Source organism: Seriola lalandi, unplaced genomic scaffold (assembly GCF_002814215.2).
Source record: "Seriola lalandi dorsalis isolate HSWRI2012SDOR001 ecotype SW California unplaced genomic scaffold, Sedor1 jcf7180002054795, whole genome shotgun sequence".
In the NCBI taxonomy this organism is placed as follows: domain Eukaryota; kingdom Metazoa; phylum Chordata; class Actinopteri; order Carangiformes; family Carangidae; genus Seriola; species Seriola lalandi.
In genome coordinates, this window is record NW_019525348.1 from 4,267,817 (window position 1) to 4,290,237 (window position 22,421).

The 22,421-nt window shown below is 41.1% G+C and overlaps 1 protein-coding gene across 2 annotated transcripts in view; it reads right to left on the reverse strand.

Annotated features, from left to right (window-relative positions):
* Positions 1–22,421, reverse strand: part of inpp5a (inositol polyphosphate-5-phosphatase A) — a 137,713-nt gene that overhangs the window by 77,833 nt on the left and 37,459 nt on the right. For both annotated transcript variants that reach the window (XM_023425875.2, XM_023425876.2), the window contains exons 2-4: positions 21,519–21,560; positions 9,488–9,588; positions 9,052–9,139 (exon numbers count right to left, since the gene is read on the reverse strand). In XM_023425875.2, the coding sequence (XP_023281643.1) occupies positions 9,052–9,139; positions 9,488–9,588; positions 21,519–21,560 (231 nt within the window). The remainder of the gene's footprint in view (positions 1–9,051; positions 9,140–9,487; positions 9,589–21,518; positions 21,561–22,421) is intronic.

Consider the following 22,421-nt stretch of genomic DNA (forward strand, 5'->3'; position numbering starts at 1 on the left):
AGTGTAACAGATACTAGAGGATAATATAATATATACATTATGGGGGACGGACACTGTCCTCATTTTGTGCAAAACTGTCTTTTATGAGCTGCAGTGTGTGACACAAAGAGATAGTTTCATGCTAAAAAAGTTCAATTCAGACTGTGGGAAATGAACATTAATACATTCAGGAATTAATGGACTGATTTAGTGTCATATGGGCTTGAATGTGAGGATGTCACATGAGATGCAGCTGAGAAGTTACCACCAAAGGCTCATTGTACAGAGGACGGCGTGATTTAACACCTGAACGTATGACTGACTGAGCCAACCTTGTCACAAGTCAGAGACGGTATATCAGAAAGAACAGACACACTGGAAGTCTGTACAGAACAACCATGTTAGGGTCTTCTCTCCGTGCTGCATGAATTAAAGAGATCGGATTCATCACACCACACCTGCAACTCCTCGCAGAACTAGCAACTCTCAACATTCAAGAAGAATTTATTTCACACCACTGATAGGATGCAGCCCGTGAATTAGGAGTTTAGATTAAAGTTGAAACGCTGACCATGAACTGTGTCCTGGTTTATAGCTACGGACCTTTGCTGTATCTTTCTCCAGTGTCGCTTTAAAATAAAGGCGTAACCCAGAGAGTCAGAGAGAACTGGAAAAAATGGAGCATGAATGCCTAATTAAAATTGTTGTGTGAATATTTAAATATCTCCAGACGACTCCACTGTCAATTTCATATTTGGTTGTGAACGTGTGTTTTTCGGTTTGTTCTTGATGTACTGTGAAAACAAATAAATAAAAATTGCTCTCATGTTAATAACTCATTAGCAACATACATATGATAAAACAGGCCACTCTATATTTTGGACATAAAATGTCTGTTACTTGCTTAAGTAAAACTTTGCATGGAGGATTTTTATTTGTGATATGTTGTTCTGCTACTTTTACTTGAGTTAAACATCTGAACACTGGCAATAAACATCAGTATAACACAAAAACAGGGCATCACTGCAATGTCTAAATACACATATGTATGTGTGTTTGTGTATGATGCATGTTGCTGTGCAGGTTTTTGAGACAGTTTAGTGAGTGGGATGCGGTGGGTGGGGGTCTTTTTTTTCCTCCTTGGAGAGTGGGGCTGTGAGAGCTGTGAGGGCTCTCAATAGACAGAGGATTATGGAAATCAAAGCTGAGAGATTAGCTAATGGGAATATAATGGCCACTGACTGCCTGGGTCAGCTGGGCCATGCAAATGAAGAGGCTGTAGCTGGTGGCGGAGGAAGAATCGATACGTATGGACAAAGTGCTGGCCAGTGATGGCCCTATATCAGTAATGCTACACAGACATACACGTATGAGCACACACACACACACACACACACACACACACACACACACACACACAGTGAGGGCCTGAAGCCAGCAGACAGGAGTGAGCTTTCAGCAGGAGGACCCAGCTCAAGTGGGGAACCGGAGATATCGCCAGCTCCGGCCCCGCTCCCTCTCACTGATGTCAACAGGCAGCATGTGATTCTCCCCGACGCCTGGCACTCATCCCCACTGACACAGCACTGAGATACAGATGCTGGTCCAGCCCCGCTCTCCACGCTCCATCAAATATCTATTCATCGCGCCTTGGCCTCAAAACAGAGCAAACGTCCTTGTGGACAATCAATAGTGCTACAACCAGGACGGCCAAGTATTACGACAGCATTTAGATACACTAAGTAGTTTATTTTCTACAGACTCTGGACAATCTGACATCCGCCATTTAGGATGAGCGGAAATTAACCTTCTTCAGATGTCTGAGGTAAAGTGGGTGTCGTAAATGCAATTGACTGGGACACATGACGGCTTTCATCATCAAACTAAATGGAACATTGCCTCTCTTATATATATCAGAATACCAATTTTGAGCATGTCAGAAAAATTTCAATTTCAGGTGGGAGCGGCGGGACTCTGTGCTTCCTATGCCTGGCCTCTCCCCTCTCATTTTCATTCCTGCCCGCTCGGCGCGGCCATTCATCAGGACCCGGGCAGAGGACACCTCCCGCCTGCTCACAAATGCATGGAGCAGGCAATAAAATTAACCTTGTGGCAATTGTTTTCCCACCCGTTTGATGGCCCCGTGTCAGCTCATCTGTTACCGCGGGAAGGAATAAAAAAGTCAAGCTCGGATGTGCAAAAAATTATGACTCAGGAGGAGGAGGGTGGGGGTACCTGAATAGAGCCGAGCTAATGCCAGATTATGAAGTCAAAACCCGATCAATCAGTGTTCGAGAGTAGCTGAAAAGACGGTTGCTTGTTGATTTGTGCCTGTGAACAATAAAGAGCATCAAGAGGCTGGTCGGTGGGTGCTATGAAGGCGACTGAACAACAAGATGGTGGGATTTTTTTTTTTTTTTTTTTTTTTTTAACAGTTCAGCTCGCCACCAGCCCTGACCTGGCCCTTTCACTGGGCGGGGAGGGACAAGACGAAGGAGAGAGGGAGGGGGGGGTAAGAGGTGAAGGGAGGATAAAAATCCTTCAGAGGGTGTTTATTTGCTCTCAACACCTCCTAAGCGATCAATATTTTTAATTTGGGTCCGAGTTATTATTTTTCACATCACTGCGCCGGGGAGCAGAGTAAAGTGGCTCATATTTTAGCACTAAAAAGATCGATATGACAGGCTCACCTTCACTCTGCCCCCTCGGTGGCTGGGGGCCGCACATCATAATGGACGGTGGCGAGGTACACCCGGCCCGCCTCATGCTGGAATCACATCATTATCTGTGCACCCCACCCCACACCCAACACATACACTCACCACCACAACCCCCCACCCACACAACAGGACAACAACACCTCCACCTCTAACACAACTGATTTACTTCCCTCGGCTACATCCCATCAAAACACACACACACACACACACACACACACACACACAAGCTTCTCCTCATAAACAGCGCTCTGATAAAGTGTTTACCTGTCTCTCTCTCTCTGTGTGTGTGTGCGTGTGTGTGTGTGTGAGAGAGCAGCTCAGGTCCAGTGCAGGGGTTATCCAGGAGGGCAGGAGGCTCAGTTCTACAGATCTGACTCCTCATAATAAATGCATCAATTTCTCCACCTCTTTACACAATCCATTAATTATATCTACATTTTCGGTCAAAATATTTTCACATGGGGAATGCCCACTCTCTCTGCCTCATAACTCAAGTCTGATGGCAGTTTCATTGATTGTCCCTCAACACATGTCCAGAGTGTGTGTGTTTTTCGATGTGCGTTCCTGCGTGGGTGTTTGTTAGGCTTTGACACTATGTGTATGTGTGAGTGCGTGTGTGTATGCACTTATGTCTGCCCTGAGAGTATGACTGATGGCCGAGGAGAGTTATGGCCCGGCGATATTACCAAGCTGACATCTACTCCATTCAAGTGGCCTCAGTCAGTGCCGTACTTCTCACCGTATTGAAATAGGAGCTCTCCTTAGATTTAGTTTGCAATATTTTAACCTGCTTTATATGCCTGCTGCAGTCTTTTTAAACACAGAGCACAGAGGAGGAGGAGGGCTGCTCCTGCTAGTTAACTCCTGTGTGTAAAAACCAACAGACTGTGCACAGAGACCCCTTCTCTATGACCCCACTTTCTCTGGAAAGTATATAATCTCTATATGCAACCCAGTTTTGTTTCGTCATAAAAAAGGTGGAACAGGGGGGTGATATAAGACGGAGTTATAAAGAAAAAAAAAAACAAGGCGATAAATGCGAGTGACACGCATTTCTAGGCAATACCGTAAACGCACTCACGCTGAGGCCCTGTCAGCACAGAGGGACACTAAGTGTTCATAAATTCCTGGCCGAGCAGAGCGGTACTGATGATTGCATTACAGCACGCTGCCTGCTCGAGAATGAAAGACTCACCTCTGGAGCAGAGTGAGGCTGAGCTGCTGGAAGCAACTGACTGGGCTGCTCTGCTGACCAGAGATCAGGACGCAGACTGAGCAGGAAAGGCAAAAATTAGACACTGATGCTGTTAATCATTTTGCTGAAAGACGTAAATTTAAGATAAGTGACTAGAGGTGGGGTTTCTCATGGACTCAACATGTGGCTGTTGAAGGGGTGAAATCAGCAACTTCTCTTTTAAAAGACTCAAAGCCTCAATAATGATTCGTTTTTTTTGTGTGTGTGTCTTTTGTTTAACCTGCATGGGTCTGTTCTACACTGTCACTGCTGATTTATGATCCACTTCTGACAAGGAAACTTTCTCCTCTGGCGGCCGCAACAAAATGAGCTTGAGAGCAGACTCTAAATCTGATGGGACTGCAATCACTATTTATGCACGAAAAAAGAAGGGAACAGTTTATCTGCTGGACTGAGACTTGTATCCACGACTCAAGACACTTTTGTTGTTTCTCATACCATAATTTATTTGTGTCCTAATCATTACTGTTGAGTAGTTTCTTAGTTTTTCTTTGCATGTCCTGCATGGGGATTAGAAACACCACATTTTATCTTCTGCAGGTACAAAACCAAACTAAAACCCTAAGTTATAAAATAATAAGAATTTACAGTTAATTACGTATATATATGTGAGAAAATTGAAATCGCTTGAATCACCAAACAGCAGTTGAATGAAAAACGCTGTAAAAAGTTTATCCCTACAAAGAGCTTTTTCTTTTCATTTCTCCAAGGAAGTGGCTAAATTAAATGTTTCATATTTCAACAGCAAACTCAGTCTTCTGTGCATCATCTGTATTTACAAAATCAAATTGTTTTTATCTTAGACTTAAAAAGCCGTTTTCATCATTGTAAGCGCTGCATACAACAAATCTACTATACGAAGCATTATGAAGTTCCCTGTAAGCATGTAGTTTTTCCTGTTCCTTTCATTTGCTGTACTGCTCTTCAAATGCATTTTTTATGAAATCAGATTATATACAAATTAGAATTTTGACTCCCACTGTATGCCACCCTGTGCTCCTCCAATTATCTGACCGTCTTACAGGAGCTTGTTCACTGTAAATGTGTTGTTGCCAATTTACTTCAGAGGAGACACCACCTTGGTCATTTAAAATGCAAGTTACTTCACATTAAATTAATTTAATGTTGAGTTAAATTAAGTTCACATGCAGCCTAACAGTTATACCTCCTTATTCCTAACAGTGTAACATTACTATACATGCCCACTGCGACCACACTACAATCAAATCTAAACCTGTGCGGATTCACACCTGACTGTTACCTGCTTTTTATTTGCAGCCTCTTCACAATCTGCAGGTGGATTCTGACATAAGACAATGACTCTGTTTGACGTTAATTAAATGAAAAACTGCAAACATGCACAACAGCTTGATTTGAACTTTCAGTGTGAGTGTTACTAGATTCATGACACAAATGAGATGGGACAAAGTGCTTGGATACTATAACACTGTCTCCGAGGGTTAAAACGTTTGCAAGAACACACAGACACATACACACACACACACACACACAGCCATGGGGTAAAAGGAGACAGCAGAGTCCTGTCAAGCCACAGAGCCTGATTTATCCTCTGTCGCTGCTCTCATTCCTGTCCTGCAGACCACAGACATGAGGGATGCCTTTAATTTCCCATTAAAATGCCCTGGAACAACTGAGGGCTGAGGAGGCAGTGTGTGCTGCTGTGTGTCACTGTCTTGTGTGTGTGCATTGCTTGATTAGACCGTGTAACAGTGGTATGTGTGCGTGTGTTTGTGCATGAAGCTTTTGCAGGCGTTTCTGTTAAACTGCACAGACACCAGAGAACCAGAGTGTGTGTCAGGAAGCGGGAACATAAGCGCACATCATTCCAGATGACATGGGCTGCAGCTCCAGGGCCAGGCCCACGATAAATATTAATGGCCAAGAACAAGTGGATTGGGAGTTGAGTTATCAGGGCGGGCCTTCCTAATTGACATTTTACCTGCTGTATACCTTAACAGGGCTGTAAAACACCAGGCCTGGGCTCAGCCGTAGGGGGGACGTGTCAGTCAAGCTCTTCCCCATCACAGCTGCCTTCCTCTGGGAGGAGAGGAGGAGCTCCAGCTCGCCTGCACTTCTCATTGTTCGGATTCAGCATCAAGGTGCGACATGTAGCATTTCAACATCAAGAAATTATCAGCATGTATAATCTGAGGGAATTAACACATAAGAAACAAACAAGGCTACAGCTTCTTCCTGCCTCTACGCTGAACTTTTGATTGTGTTGGATTTGATGGGTAATATGTCAGATGTTTTTCCTCAATAAATAATGCAAATGTTAATTTCAGATTCACTTTTCTGACAAATTAATTGATTTTTTAACTGTCTCTAGAATTTCAAACTTTTGGTTGATCTGTTCTACAGTATTTTAATTAGTCCACTTATTTTAATTAGTCTATTTAACAAGTCCACTTGTTAAATAGACATTTCTTCAAATTTAATCACAATTAGGACTTTACTAATGATTCAATTTTATTACCAATGATATGACAATTATTTTCTCAATTAGTCTTTGGTCCATTAGATGTCAGAAAATACTAATAAAGTCTTCACAATTCCCCAGATCCTTCTTTTCACAAATCAACAATTAAATTTACTGTCATAGAAATGCATCAAATATTCACACCTCTGATTTTTTCTGTCATTTTTGCTTAGAAAAAAAATGCTGAATACGTTTGTGTCCATCACCCAATTGATTGAGTAATTCTTCAGCTTTAATCGCAGTTGTAATAAACAAAGGGTCTCTCATAACTGAAGTTCACACATTCATTTATCAATCACATTCCTCTCTGTCACTGACACAGTTCAAACACACTCTCACACTGGGCAGGCATGTAAACAATGTGACCGGCCTTTACCATACACTCGCTACATTACTATACTCCTGCTCATCCAAAACATTCACTTGTCTACTTCCAACACAGACACACACACACACACACATTTAACTGCACACAAAAACACAACAAAACACACACACACACTCATACAAAGTGGACCCAGAAATGTGTTCCCACTTACATTATCTGAAAATTGACAGGCGGGGGCAGACAACAAACAATTATCCCCGGAGCACGGGGGGAGAAAAAAAATCGAAGACTGAGAAAACAAATATGGGTGATGTCATCAAAGCTAAATGCCAAGCCCTGTGTGAGAAAGAGTCTATTCATATTTACTGTTGCCAGGATTTCAATATCAACATCATAGAAAGCACATCAGATGTTTCTCTTTCCACTGACTGGTTCACAAAGAGAAGCACAAACTCCCATCTCTATTTGATGAAAATGAGAACACAACAAAAAGGTTAATCTATAGACAAACACCATTAAATAAACAGCTCATAATGCTGGGATATTAGCGGCGCTTATATGAAATGGCAGATGATTATATTTTCTAAAGGCCAATGTTTGTAATATTTTTTTGAAAAGAGCAAATGCGACTCAGCGGGTGCTGTGATTTATGAGCGTTTGTGGAGGTGCAGTGTAGCGTGGTGATAAGGCCGAAAACATGGAGGAGAAGCATGACAGACACAACTCAGTGATCACAGAACAACTGGCACCACAGTCCATATCAGGAGCCCATCAGTGTGTTATTATTCTGTGGTCCTTTTTTCTACATAATCACCTGGGAAATGCAGAGATAATCATCTGACATACCCACATCCTGTCAATTAAAGCATAGACATAAAACTACACTTGAATCAATGCTTGCTGTAATCCACAGGATGATCACAGAGCACAGGGCTTAAACCTGCTGCTGCTGTTAGTGTTGAGTATTTGGCTCCACCAAGAGGCCACAGTCAACACAGCTGATGAGCTGTGGGTAAATAAATGAATGACCAAGATTAAAAGCTACTGTAATAAGGACAATTTCATACATGGACTTATTAGATTCATGGATGTTAGTAATATTTACGATTGTGTCAGTTAAACAGGAAATGTTTTATATGAAGATTATAGGACATTAATATGCATCTTTCATTGGACGGTGTAAACTTGTATTGTCAAGTTCAAATATTTGCATTGACTTTAGTTTCACTATTTAAGCCAAAGTGCTTTAAGCTTGTATATTGATTGGTTTAAAATGACCTGCATTCAAACTTGCTTTTGTTCATTAAAAGTAACTATAATTAATTTATTATTTGATGACAAATCTTGAAAAAAAAAAAAAAAAAGATAAAGGAAAAAGATAAGCAGTCTCAAAACATGTAACTTTGACATATAATTTTAACTTGAGCGCTGACAAATAAATTATTTCCAGATATCTACTGCCATCCTGTGGCCGTATGCTGTTACTACAGCTCGAGGGAACATAGTACATTATATTCAGTCTTGTTCGCCACCATTTACTCTAAGCAATTACTTGCTAATATACTTGATGAGTAGATCCCATGAAGTACCTACATATGTGTTGCATTTCTTAACAGCTTCAGGTCAAAGAGCTTCTGAATGTTTGCAGCTCTTGTTTTATGTTTGCAGTTCTTAGTTTATGCTGTATTCACATGTTGATAGACCAAACCCCCTTAGATGATGCGTTCTTGAATTTACATCCAAATTTGATGCCGTTCAAAACCAAACACTTAACACCATGGTCAACGTTGTCTCACCTTGTTTGTGACAGTTGGATTCGGCCTTTTCACACCTAACATGCGCTCACACACAGTGTTTTTGTTCTATCTACTGCAAATCAACCACAAGCAAACAAAAAATTCCACCACAGTGTCCTAATTCAAGAGCTGCGATCACAAAATGACTTGACTGGTGACACGTGTTCACCATCACTGTCTGAGATACTTCCTTGTTAGTGGTGTTAAAACAAAGGAAAAATGGGGGTCTGTCAAAACTGAATGTACTACTTAACATAAACTTGTCTTGATATCTGGTGCTGTTACTACCCCTGATACAGAGACGCATTTTTAAAAAATGTGGAAAGTTGCTTCTCTTGTTGAATTCACTTTTAACTGTAGGATTTCCAGGCTTTACAGCAGTGTGAAATTCTGACAACACTGTTTGCAGTAACTAGTCTGTGATCTTCAGAGAAATAAGAGCCACATTATTTAATATATGAAGCAGGACTTACAGTGAAATGCTCCTGGGATTTGTAGTTCTCATCGAGGTAGACGCGAGCTCTGCTGTACTCCTTCATGGCATCACTGGACAACAGCTCCCTGATGCACAGAACACACACACACAGATATATTAGGAAATGTAAATCAAATCCAAACAATTGTTCGTCAAGTTGAACAACATTTAAAATAATTAAAATCAATCAAGTTAATATTTATCTTGATTTACACTGGAAGGCTCCTTCTGAGAAACAGAAAGAGACACGTTTTGCTGAGCTGACTTACAGCTTTGATGCGACCAGTGGGGGGAGCAGTCCGCTCAGTTTAACACAGATTCCCGCCTGCTCCACAAGGCAAATGGGTGTTTCCTTATCAGAGAAGCTGCTCAGCTATTACCTCTATGGTCATAATAAATACTACAGATAACCAGATCATGAGCCCAGTACTTACTTGACAAAACTGTCCACGTGTGACATGGACTCCTCATAATTCTTCCCGCCCACCTCTTGACAATGCACCGCCAAGAAGTGAGGCTTATGTGACTGTACTGTCTGTGAGGGGAGAGAGAGAAAGACAGGTCAAAAAGGAGGGAAATGGACAAACAGTTCTTCCTCTGCACTTTATTTTTCATTACAGGTCCATCCATAATAGCTGGAACAACACTACAGTCAGCCCATTCGCTCATAATAAACAAAACTTAAGTTGAATTATTCGGCCGAGCGCGAAACCTGTGCGAGTGCGGCGCCTGGGCCTCCACAATTCTTCCTAACTCAACTCTGTGACATGCTACTATATTTACACAAGACAAAGTGCCACGCTAATGTAGGCAGAAGGCACTTAGTGAGCTTGTTCCACAAGCATAATGTCGGCCCCTCTTCATCCACCACCAGGGATGTGCCTGAAGGTCTGTATGTACAGCAGGGTGTGACAGATGCTCACACGTCACCACTTGTGCTGACACATCACTCACAATAACAACTCCTCTGCTCCAGGAATATGTCAGCAGTACTTATTAGAGCACGGGCAAGACTCCAGCAAACACAGGCTGGATTGTGGTGAAATGAATGTAAACCTGCATGCAAATTATGTCATTCAGACAAATTAGTGACTCCACACATAAAAGTGAAAAGTGGTAACGTCCACTTCTTGCATGCTGCCTCTCAGAGTCACATGACCTCGTGTTGCTTTCCTTTAACATTCCCTCTCAACACATGACGGGGTGTTTGTGATCGCCCTGTCAGAGGTGTTCAGAGCGGCTGACCTCTAATGGAAAATCAATACCACTGAGTGATTTACAGCACTCACAAGCACTCACAGGCTCCGGCCTATGGATGGTAGGCAGGGGCTATACATCACTGTCACCGGGAATCAGGAGGGGTGGGTGAAGGGGCTACAAATGGTCCCTGGACCCTGACAGAGCCCTGCTACCTCACCAGCACCCCACCTCAGCCCTGCATTATGCTCACTACAGGCCCAATCAAATAAAAGTAATGTATGGCAATAACACTATGGATTTTCCATCAACCTATGGCTTGTCACTTAGCTCGATGACCCAGCAGCAGGGACATACGGCGGCTCAAACCTGGAAAGATTAGTGGACCTATCAACTCGCACCAGAAAAGGTCACACTCTCAAGGAGCTTGCAACTAATGTCAGGCTCAAATGTGACGTGCAGGACGTGCATATGTGTGCACACACTAACATGCACATGCTTGTGTTAATCGGCCGCATTCTATTTACCTTTCCAGGCTGTAAATTCAGGTCTATGTTGGCAAACGGACAGGTGGTAATTTCATTACCAGAATTACCAGCGCTATCAGCCCAAAACCAAACAGCATTAACCACTGACCTTACTTTATTCAGAGAAACCTGTGAACACTTTCTTATTAAATTAACCACTGTTAACAAAAAATTCTGTTGACAGTTGAGATATTAACATGCCAAATATTGCATTTATAAAACATGATTTTATGATGGGCAACAACAGTAGTGGTCTCTCAGCCCTCAGACAGTGACAGCTGCTGTGGTGAGAAAAGCCTGTCTGGCCATGCTGACATGACGAACAGACCGCTGCCATATGGGACCGATTCTCAACCTCACAAGGATGTCAGACACTGACGAGTTTGTGTCCAGTTTAATTCATAAGCACTTCATGTAGCTGGAGTGCCAACTTAAGTGTGACCATTGAGTAAAGTGTCAGTTAAAGTGAAAGAACTAAAAGTAGGAGGAGAGGATTCAGCTGAAGTTCAAGAACTGAAACGACGTCAGTCGAAGTCCTGAAAGTGTCAGCTGAGGTGGTAGATAGTGAAGTGTGTGAACTGAAAGCAGTTGAGGTAAAATGTGTATCAAGAGTAGAGGTTGTTGGACTTAGTCCTCACAACCCGCATACCTTATTTATTGTAAAGAAAACGAAATTGGTGTTTTACAGTTTGTTTTCGTCTTCCTGTATGTCTGGTATAATGGTCAAAAGCTGCACTGTGCACCAGATTTCACCTACTAGATAGAAAGGGACTTTGATGAGGACTAATCAGAGAGTCCGATTTCATGGTTCCTATTTGGACATGGGAAATAATCAGAGAGATCAGGGGAGTTTGTGAAATGATGTACAACAAGGATTCTTCTGCTTTACTTACGGCGGCACAATTAATTGAAAACCATACAAATCATATTCTCCAGACGTAAAGAAACATGTTTGTTTGGTACAAGACCCAACAAAAATCCCATCATCATCATCATTTCAATGTCTTTTTCAACAAAAATTAAATGCAAAAATGACCATTCCAACTGAAATTACAATATGATTTTTTTGCATATTGTGCAAAATACTTGCTTTAATATTCAACTGTGGTGTGGTTACTGACTCACAAGCTTCAGTGGACATACAATGGAATGGGAAATATAGGGCTTCAGAATAAAATCTGAAGTTGTTTTTTTTTTTCTAATTAAGAATTATACAATTAAATCAAAAGGCTTTAATTCTATTACATACATACGTTAGGTAGGCTTTGATTTTCAACAGAGGCTTCAGGAGCCATAAAACAATTAGAGATTGGCTATTTTGTTTAAAGACCCAATTAACCTTTAGCACTGTGCATCTCTGCACTTTACAGATCACAAGACTGGATGTGGGGACCTGACACAATCACTGGCCTGTGACTGTCCAGAGAAGTTTCCAATGCAAATCAGCTGTGGGATTATCCAATTCAGTGTGGTGCAATGCAAAGCACTGTTTATACTACCGCAGCAGCGATGCTGGATTCCCATTTAACCCAGTCTAATGCACACGTGGAACAGGCAAATGACCCTGCTTTGCTTATATGTAAAAGACAGGGATATCCTGAGACCGAGTGAGAGTCATAAAACATGATTTGATTGGACTCACTGGCATGAGAAATAAAGAAATGAGAAACAAAGGCTTTGAGAAAAGCAAAAATGTATCATAAGCCTCCCAATAATAATGGTAAATACGGTTTCGCTTTTCACCTTATTTAGATTCATTCAATAAATCATCCAATAAAATTCATCTAAGGACTAAATTTAAGTCCTAAGAATTCACCCACAGCTGGTTCACTTATTCTGGTAACTTGTGATCCCAGCAACACTGAAACATAACTGTACCGTTAACAGTAACTAAGCTTGATGGATGGCTCTGCACTCTTTCCTGTAATTCACCATCTCTGATGTTCAGACCGGTCAAAAACACTTCAAGAAAAAGCTGAATGAGTAATAACATAAACTTTGTTTCATTTAGTTATAACAGGCTGTACATGTATGAGTAAGTGTCGGCTGCCAAATGTCAATATCTGTTCCTCTACACCCCTACAACCTGAAAATCAGATTCCTGTAAATAGTTTAGATTACAGTCCGACTCCCACAGAAATGTGCTGCAGGTCTCTCAGAAAAGAGAGCAACATTTGCAGACATGTTGGTGCAAATCAGTTTACTTTCACCTGCCTAAATAAACTGAACTAAACAAGTTACCACTGCACAGATTGTCTAAACTGCTCCAAACACGCACGGTATGAAGAGGCTCTGTCGGGAAACACACCCTCTGCAAAATAAGCCAAATTACACAGTTGCAAGCGGAACACGAGAGACGGATCAAACGAGGAGAAAGAGCGAACGCTGTGGCAGATTCCACAGTAGCTGGTGCAAACATCCTCATGAATTATGACCAAGGTGTGTCAGAAAATAAATAATTATTTTTCTTCAAGGAATTCCCTCTAGCTGCAGGAATGATCGGCAGGGCAGCTCCCAATGAATAACTGAAGGAAACAAGCTGCAACTGCCACGATTTACAGACACATACATTAAGACATGCAGTGGGAGTGCAGGTACCAGTACACAACATTTTACAACTTTACTGTAATTGCAGCTCTATAAAAGCCAGTTTAACAGCTTCTATTGTTTATTTTCCAGGATGTTGCAGTGGAACCATGTTGCGATTCATTTTGACGCATCAACAAAGAATGAGAAGGCTCTTCCCTTAAAAGCCTGTATGTCAGCAGCAGTCGACTGAGTGTGGAATGCATACAGTTGCCTTGGAGCAGTGATGCATGCGTCATTTTTGGGGGGTGTTACAGTGTTAATTGGCAACATCAGTTTCAAGTCTCTTCAAATGCCTCCTGGTGACAGGATGCTCCAACATGATTAAAGTGACAGTGCAAATTCAATTTATTGGGTGTGAGACCAAAGTCTCCCTGTGTGAAACACGTTTTGGATTCTTGCCAGCAACTGAAAGCAGAATTCATGACACTGCTCTGTACCGGACACACGATGTGCTTTTCTTTTTCGCGTCCACTCTGGTTTTTCTATCTAAAACACATCTTAGATCGTGACGAAAGGGGAGGTGAAGCGATGGACCAGACGACACAGTGAGTGTATTGTGTGTGCACAGGGGTCACGATGAGCTAGCGCAGCATGGCTGATTGCAGTTAACTCTAGCAGTCGCTGCTGGTTGTTCCCAGCCATGCTGAGTTCAGAGTCTGATGCTTCTTTCCATGACGTCAGCCATCAGCAGCACAGAGCTGGCATGAGGCTACAGGCCCGCCTGGTTCACACAGGGGCACACCTCTCTCTCTCCCTCTCGCTCTCCCTCTCCATGCTTATCTTACCCTCTTTGTCACTACACACACATTAACAGACATGATACCTTCCTCTAAGCGGCACAACACAAACAGAATTCCTCAATAGCGGTAACCAGGACATGCTTCACACACACACACACACACACACACACACACACACACACACACACACACACACACGGGCATGCTTTATGGTCATGATATCCAATAACCACAGGGCCAAACAAAACATACAGACTGGAATCACCAACATGTGGCTGTGATAATAAGAAGAAAGAGTAAAGTGGAAAAGACTCACGGAGGAGTTGCAGCTACACAGGTGTTTGTTTATGTGTTTTCTAACTTCCGTAACTTGCTGTACTGTATCAAATGAGGGGAAATTCTTTTGGCATAATGAGGCCGTTTTAATAGATTAGATTAGTCGGTCTGAAAATTGGGGTCGTCATAAACCGCTTTCAAAGATCAGTATCCGAGCCAATTGAGGCATGCCGTTTTATTTGTTGGCCTGGTTAGATTAAGCCTGAAGCAATTCAGATTTGTTGATTATAGCCAATCAGGTTCCAGGAATGCCACTTGTCGACTCTGTTCCATGGAAACCACAGGGAGGCATGAACAAATAGATAGCCAAAAGGTGTTTCCCTGAAAACATCAACAATGATGACTGATACAGCCACAGGATTTTTTTTTAAAATGGCTGTTTTATATCTATGTTTTGCTGAAGGTGGTGGAGAGTGCTGTCTAACAGGTCGAGGTCAAGATCTCCCACAGGTGTTTAATTTGGGTTGAGATAGTGCTGGGCGATATGACTTCAAATCAATATCACGATTATTTCAAACTTTTACCTCAATTACGATGAATGAACAATTACTTGAGCACTTATTGGTCTCTCTCTTTTTTTGAGCCTTGCACTCTTCCTATTTGGCAATGTGATTGTGCTCCAAGTGATTAAATAAATCAGTAGTGTTACATTTGGTGGTTATCCATGTTGCACTCATCACTGTTTGGTATTCATGACTAACAAAAAATAATCAGGAAGCGAGGCGGGTGTCTGCGTCATTGTTTCCAAAATACTCTGTTTCTTCCTGTCAAAACTAAGACGCAACCCCAGAGTTTTCAAACAAAAACAGGTCCGGCAGTGTTTCCCTGGCAAATGATTCACATCATTTTCATACTCAATCATTCACTGACCACTCAGGCCCTATGGATGGGGGCATTGTCATCCTGGAAGAGAACGCTCCCGTCAGGATAGAAATGTTTCATCGCAGGATAAAGGTGATCACTGAGATCAACACTGTATTGATTTACAGTGGCCCTTCCCTCTAAGCAGGGTTTCAGCAGCTTTTAACAAGTTCAATTTAAGACCTTTTAAAAACCATTATGAATACAATTTAAGACAAATTTCACATCCATTCTGGCAAAAAAGTACAAAGAGGGAATGTCAAGAGTCCCAGATGGCAAAGTAAATTAATCTATTCATATGTAACATGAATGTTTAACTTCATAGGGCTGTTTGAGTTGACACTTTTTAAGGTTCAGGATAGATTTAGGTTAGAGTTAGAGGTAAATATTGATTTGTGATGGTTAAGGTTAACGTCATGAGCTGACCTTGTGTGTCCTGACAACTATAGAAAGAGTTGCAGGAGTTAAATCGTTAGTGCAGAGTGATGTTGTGATGCTCCTGACGTGAATACAGAACTATATAACCCTAACCCTGTCAAAAACCTATTTAAGACATTTTAAAAAGAATAAAATTCAGATTATTGGTATTTAAGGACCTGCAGAAACCCTGTCTAAGGGGAAAAATGGACCCAAACCATGCCAGCAAAATGCCCCCCCCCACAGCATAACAGAGCCACTGGCCCCCCTCTCTGTAGGGGTCAAGCATCCAGGCCTGTACCGTTCTCTTGAAGGATGTCTCATCTGACAGTATCACTTTTTTTGCACGTCTGAGTTTTGGTCAATGAATGAAACACAGCTAATTCTGGCAAGACTCATTACAAAACAAATACAAGCACATCACTCAGTGTGCAGGAGCTATCAATGACTCAACAGGTGATGAAGCAAGATGAACAAAGAGTGACATTTGTCGAGAATCTGTGCTAACTAGCTGCTAGGCTAGGCTAACTATCTACCACTTTCTGACTGGTAGCCAGTTAGCATAGCTTGCTAGCTTTCACTTTCTGAGTGGAATACAAACTTAGCAGCTCAATAAGTCCTCCCAAACGTTGAATGTTGAAAAGGGATAGACGTCTTAAATTGCCAATGGTTGATAACCAATGCTATGTGAGCTAGTTGATAAAGGGGAAAAACATCTTGTATCAATAGTTGTATTTGACTGTATGACTGTATTTTTATTGGTATTATTACAAAGATTAAACGTCTAAATAACTTGAGTTATCAGCCACCATATTATGTTTTTAGACAACAAATACACATGTTTATGTCTTTGTGACAATATTTGAATGTGACAGACAGTATTCTTGTATGAGGCTTGAGGCTTAACAGAATTATGATAGTCAGTGTGTGTGTTCAGGGTGAGTCTAAAATATTTTCTGTCACAACCAATGGACCAGCGCTTCCTGGGAACGGTAAATAAGATTGTGTGTTTTTCTCAAGAGTGTTTGAGTTGCCGTTTATTTACTTGGTTTACATACTAGTCTCAACTAACCACTTTTTCCAGCTAATCCCCAACCACTGCCGCACTGTCTATAGAGAAGCAGTGCAGGCAGTAGCAGGTAGAGAACAGAAGAGGAGCTGTTCAATGTAGAGGAAAGAAAAGAAACATTCATAAAATATTTATATTTTTTAATAATATGTGCACAAATGCAGGCACTAAGAGCAAACAGGCTACACAATCAGGTCCTAAGACCAAATATGACTGCATTTGAACACATATTGTGCCTATTAAAATATGTTTTTTTATTTCTCCTCATTGAAGAGCTCTTGTATTTATATTAGAGACGCTTAAAACAAAACATATGTTTGACTTTTAACCGCAGAAACACATTCCCTCAAAAACGACAACAATATAATTGAAGTGTAGATCAACGACATAATACAACATCCAAGAAAAGAAGCAGTGTGTGCCTCTCTCTGAATCTTTTCTTAACTTTCCATGAATTTATCATGAATGTCTCTTTTCCTCTGGCACAATTTTATTGTGCAGGTCTGCAGAGTTCCTTGGGTTTCATGGCTTGGTTTTTCTCGTGAATTGGTGGGGTTTATATAACACGGCTAAACTATTCCCAATCAATTCAATTTGCCAGTGAAGTTCTAGACACATCTCAAGGAGAATAAAACCAATAATAAATAAAAAATCATAATCATAAAACAGAATGCACCTGAGCACAGCAGAGGCTGACGATTTTTTGGGATTCCTGTGCGATTCCCTCGGGATGGGAGTCAATTTCACTATCAATCACATGACTGGGACAGGAAATCGGAGCAGAATAGATATAGGTCAGTTTTTATATATGCTGTTCTAATATGAATGAAAACCATTTCTTCATTTGAAACATAACACAAGTCTTTCTGTTGTCTTTTTTTGTTCTTTTTTATCCTCTGCTGTCTACTCTGACCAGTGCTCCATCTTACATTAGAACTACTCAATCAATTTTGGCCACACATTCGTCTGAGTTGCTGTTCTGCAGTGACTGATGTGGACTAGAGGCATCTCTGTTAGTAGGGGAGGGGGGTGTGCCATGGGACTGCGATGGGACAGGAATGTTTTTGTGGGAGTGGGATGGGCCAGGAGTGTAAAGCCACTCCTGTGTCACCCTCTCGACCACAGTTTGGAGAATACTTTTTTGTAAATAAGAGATTTTGGTTTTTCATTTTTAATAAATTCACAAAAGTTTCTACAAACAAGTTTTCACTTTGTTAATGTGGGGTACTGAGTGTAGATTGGTGGGTGTTTGTTTGGTGTGTAACCTGGACACTAACCCGGCAGGATCCTTCATCCGTTTTGACTCTATTGCTGTATAGACCAGACCTACATTCATGGCTCTAATGTCTAGGAGGAGGATTTGATACTGGTGAAGTGACTCTGGTGGATTCAAATTTCAATTCTTCTAATTTTCTGTGTAGGAAAACATAAACTAGACTATAAAAATACTGCAGCTTTTGTGCATATTTTTACATTTTTCAAAATAAGATCAGGTCTTCTTGAGGTCTCTGGGTCAGCATTTTCCATTTACAGCACTTGACAGCTTGTGTTGTTAGACAGAGTTAATCACACATTATATAAATGACGGTTGCTAATTAGCATTATCTCTCTTTCTTTCATGGGTCCAGCTGTGGTGACAGCAAAAAGCATTAAAGATGTGACTACGTTGATAAGCTGACCTCTGGATCAACCTAAATGTACAATGAACATTCTAAAGTTACTAACTGGCTGACTGAAGCTTTGCTGCTAATTATGCACAGCATCTCCACTCTCAAAGGTAAAGAGGGTCAACACGAGACTCTCACATTGATCTTTGGCCTTATATGAGAGTAAACTCACTGACAATGTTTACAGTGCACCTTCAAATTTTATAAGAAGGAATGAAAATTGGACAAAAGTCTGGCCATTTGTAAAATCTGTGGAACATCAGAGAAGTAGTTGAGAGTGATGACTTCGTGACATGGTAAATTTATTAGAGCTGAGGTACAAGATACTAAATAGACAGCATTTTACTGACAAATGTGAACCATAGCCGTGTATCAAAGTAAAGAATGAATGAATGAATCACACATATGGAAAAACACTGGCACTTTACTGAAAGAGGCATGTGTTGACTGACAAAGAACAGGCCCCCGTAACTGCCAATGCCAAAAACATGACTGTAGCATGAGTAGAAGCAGAGATGACCCCTCACCTTGGGTGGTTGGGGTTTTGCATTGCAATATAAAGGGAGCTGAAATCCTACTGGAGAACCAGCAGGAGCTGGACCTGGCTATGACCTTCCCACAAGCTCATTTGAGATGCATCTACCTGACGGAAAAGCTCCCATGACACATTAGAGCGCTTTTTGGAGCAGTGACCACACTCATGTTAAGGGAGCGCAGAAGAGGGGAGGAGGTGAAGTCTTTTAATGAGAATGACATCTACAATGCTGAATACACAGTCAAGTTGATGGCACCAGTCAAGCACGAGCGGGACGGGACGAGCAGCCAACAATCCAATTGACTGCCCCCCTCAAACTTCAAAAGCCCTTTAAAACATCGGATGAAGACAAGGCGCTGATTACTGAGACGAAGAAGGCGTTTAACAACGAGTTGGTGCACACACCTCCCCATGACCTCCATACCCCCCCATCTGCTCTGGACCCTCGCTTCAAAGCTTTGTCCTTCCAGAGTGACCATGGCGCTGAGAGGATATTTACACGTATGTCAGCTGAAACTGCAGCTCGGCATGACAAAGTAACGCCCCAACAAACACACTCTCTCACCCCCTCAACACAAAATAAATTATTACAGTGCACTTTTGAGCATAATGCTGTCACTAGCTGTACTCTGTGACTGCTAGTGCTGCACACTGTTACTGTCGACTGAGAGCATGCACTGCATTTAACCATACTGCACACAGTTTGCTAGTTAATCCAACTTTTGAGTTTTGGCCGAATTATTATGATTATTATTTTACTTCAACAGCATACTCATTGCTCTCCCTTCGGAGCAGACACACCAAAATAATTTTTTTCATCCCCTTTTCCATTTTCTTTGGCTCTAAAATGTAATAATATTTTTTTTTCCAGTGTTAGAGGGGCTTTGCAATCCACTGAAAGGCTACGACAACTGTGTTTTTCATATTTCTCCTGCTGAATAATTGCCATGGTGAAACAACTCGGCATGGGTTTGTGAGATAGACTTCAGTTTATATTCATAATGTCAAAATGTTTGTTCATGCAGTAAGTCTGTTTTGCCTAATTATGTCTATTGAAAAAGTAATAAACGCAATCCAATGTAATTCTGAAATTATACATGTCTTACTTTTGTTACCGGTGCCATAAAGTAATGAAGAATTGGGAATCCCTGGTTTTTTATAATAAAAAAATGTACTTGAAGGTAAGGAATATTACTTTTGTGAAATTGACTTATTTAAATTTTAACTGAAATGTTAATTATATCAGATTGCATCGTATCACATCATACAGCTCCAAATTATTCCATATCTAAATGTATCGTAGCTCATGTGTCCAGATATGTATTGAATCATCCAAACACAAACACTACAGAGTATAAATTTCAAAAATAAGTACACTGGTCAAAACACAAAAAAGATATAAAGCCTTTTTTTATTTTTTTTATTTTTTATTTTTTTTAGCAAAAAGTAATTTTAAATTTCCATGAACTTTATCTGCTCTAATATATATAAATATGCTCTCTGTATGTGGCAATTTAATGAAAACGTTTGCACAATATATTTGTCTCACAACCACACTAGAGTTGTGAAGAAAAATCCTGGTTACCGTAGCAAAACTATCAGTGTCTCTCTCTCTTCTCTCTGTCTGTTACTTTCAGACAGCAGTTTGACTTCTAGCTGCCTCACTTCCCTTACCCCAGTGGAAAGAGTTGTGGTTAGTCAGAGGTTCCTATGCAGATGAAAAGGTAAGATATGAAACATGACTGAGCTCAAGCTCTGGCTCTCTGAAAAACCAGTGCATGTGAAAGGTGAGGGTGAATACGATCACAGCATCTAAACCGAACATTAGTCTGCAAGATGTTTGAAAAGGATAACAGGATAGGCCGATCAGGAAAAGATATAAATAAATAAACATTTTCAAAACATGCATTGAAGCCTTTCGGAAAGCGTGTGCAGCGTAGGTTACAGCAGAACTAGATTTCGATTTTCTCTTTGCAGAAAGGATGTTGCGAGCGCATGCCTTCACTCGACTTAATCTACAGAACTTCCAACCGAAAAGACAATCACATGAAATAGCCTGAAGGGTTTTTTTTGGCCACAGTCTCATGACAACACTTGAAGCTATAGAGACACATGGTAGGCCTGATGTGTCCTCCACAATACTACTGCAGCAAATTAAGGAAGGATGATGTGTAAAAATATGTAGATTACAATTCTGATAACACATGTTGCAATGGTAAAAGCTGCAAAGTAATACAGCACATAAAGAAGTGCACAGTGTCGCCATTATAGCCTCACATTTACAAACAACACTTTACAAACACACGTCAGTTTATGCATGACGTGTGGTCAGCACATTAAAACACATTAAGATACTGACTGCACCCAGGAGCTAAGACGTCACTCTACCGAGGACCTTAATAAAACATTACTGCATAGGCACCACTGCAGCAGTTACAGTTGAGAATGACCTACATTTGTAGCCCAAACAGTAACATGTTACTTGTTGGATTAACATCATTACATGTTTGTATACTGCATCACTTACCTGGTAAAACTCCCTCAGCCAAGTTTTCTGTAGATTTTCAGGCTGGAAGAGAAAAAAAAGAAAAGAAGACGAGCCGTGAGCGACATCATTAACAGTATTTCCTGACAACATCACAGACCCAGTGTGGGTCAAAGTGTGTGTTTTAACTTCATCAAATGCTGGATTTGACGCACTCTGGCACATAACTTGCCAATCAGAAAAAAACATACCAAACTGACATCTGGATAAGGTCTTGTTAGATGTCTAAAGTGACTCATTTTCTCAAATACAATTTGTAAAACTTCTCTTGATTAACAACAAACATGTTGGTGTTTGACTAAGGGATGAAGGGTATACACATACACCATATATATCTATATATATATAGATCTATATATACACACATATATATATTTTTTCATCTTATATATGTACAACCATGTGCCACTGTCCATACGTTTACTGGCAGGAAGTTGCCTCACTCCAGTTTCAGTTATCTTTCCCTCAGGGTCACAAATCATGTTCTCCATTGTCAAGCCTCTTGCCATCTCTGTCTCTTTCTCTCACCTGCTTTTCCTCTGCCTGTATCTGTCATTCCCTCTCTCTCTCACTCTCTCTCTCTCTCTCTCACTCTCTCTCTCTCTCTGTGTGTGTCTGTCTCTGTCTATGTCTCGCTCCTCCACTTTAAAAGGCTATTCCCAGACCTGGACTTCTTTTGGTTCATGCAGTGGAAACAGGGCCATGGGCAGTCTACCATTTAAGGAGAGATCTCCTTATGTCGATAACTAGGTCTGGTGAACAGCTCAGTGTGTGTGTGTGTGTGTGTGTGTGTGTGTGTGTGTGTGTGAGACAAAGTCTATAATAAGAATACACAAGGGATCAGCAGGCTCTGTCGGTATCTGTAACAAAGCCCTAATATATTAC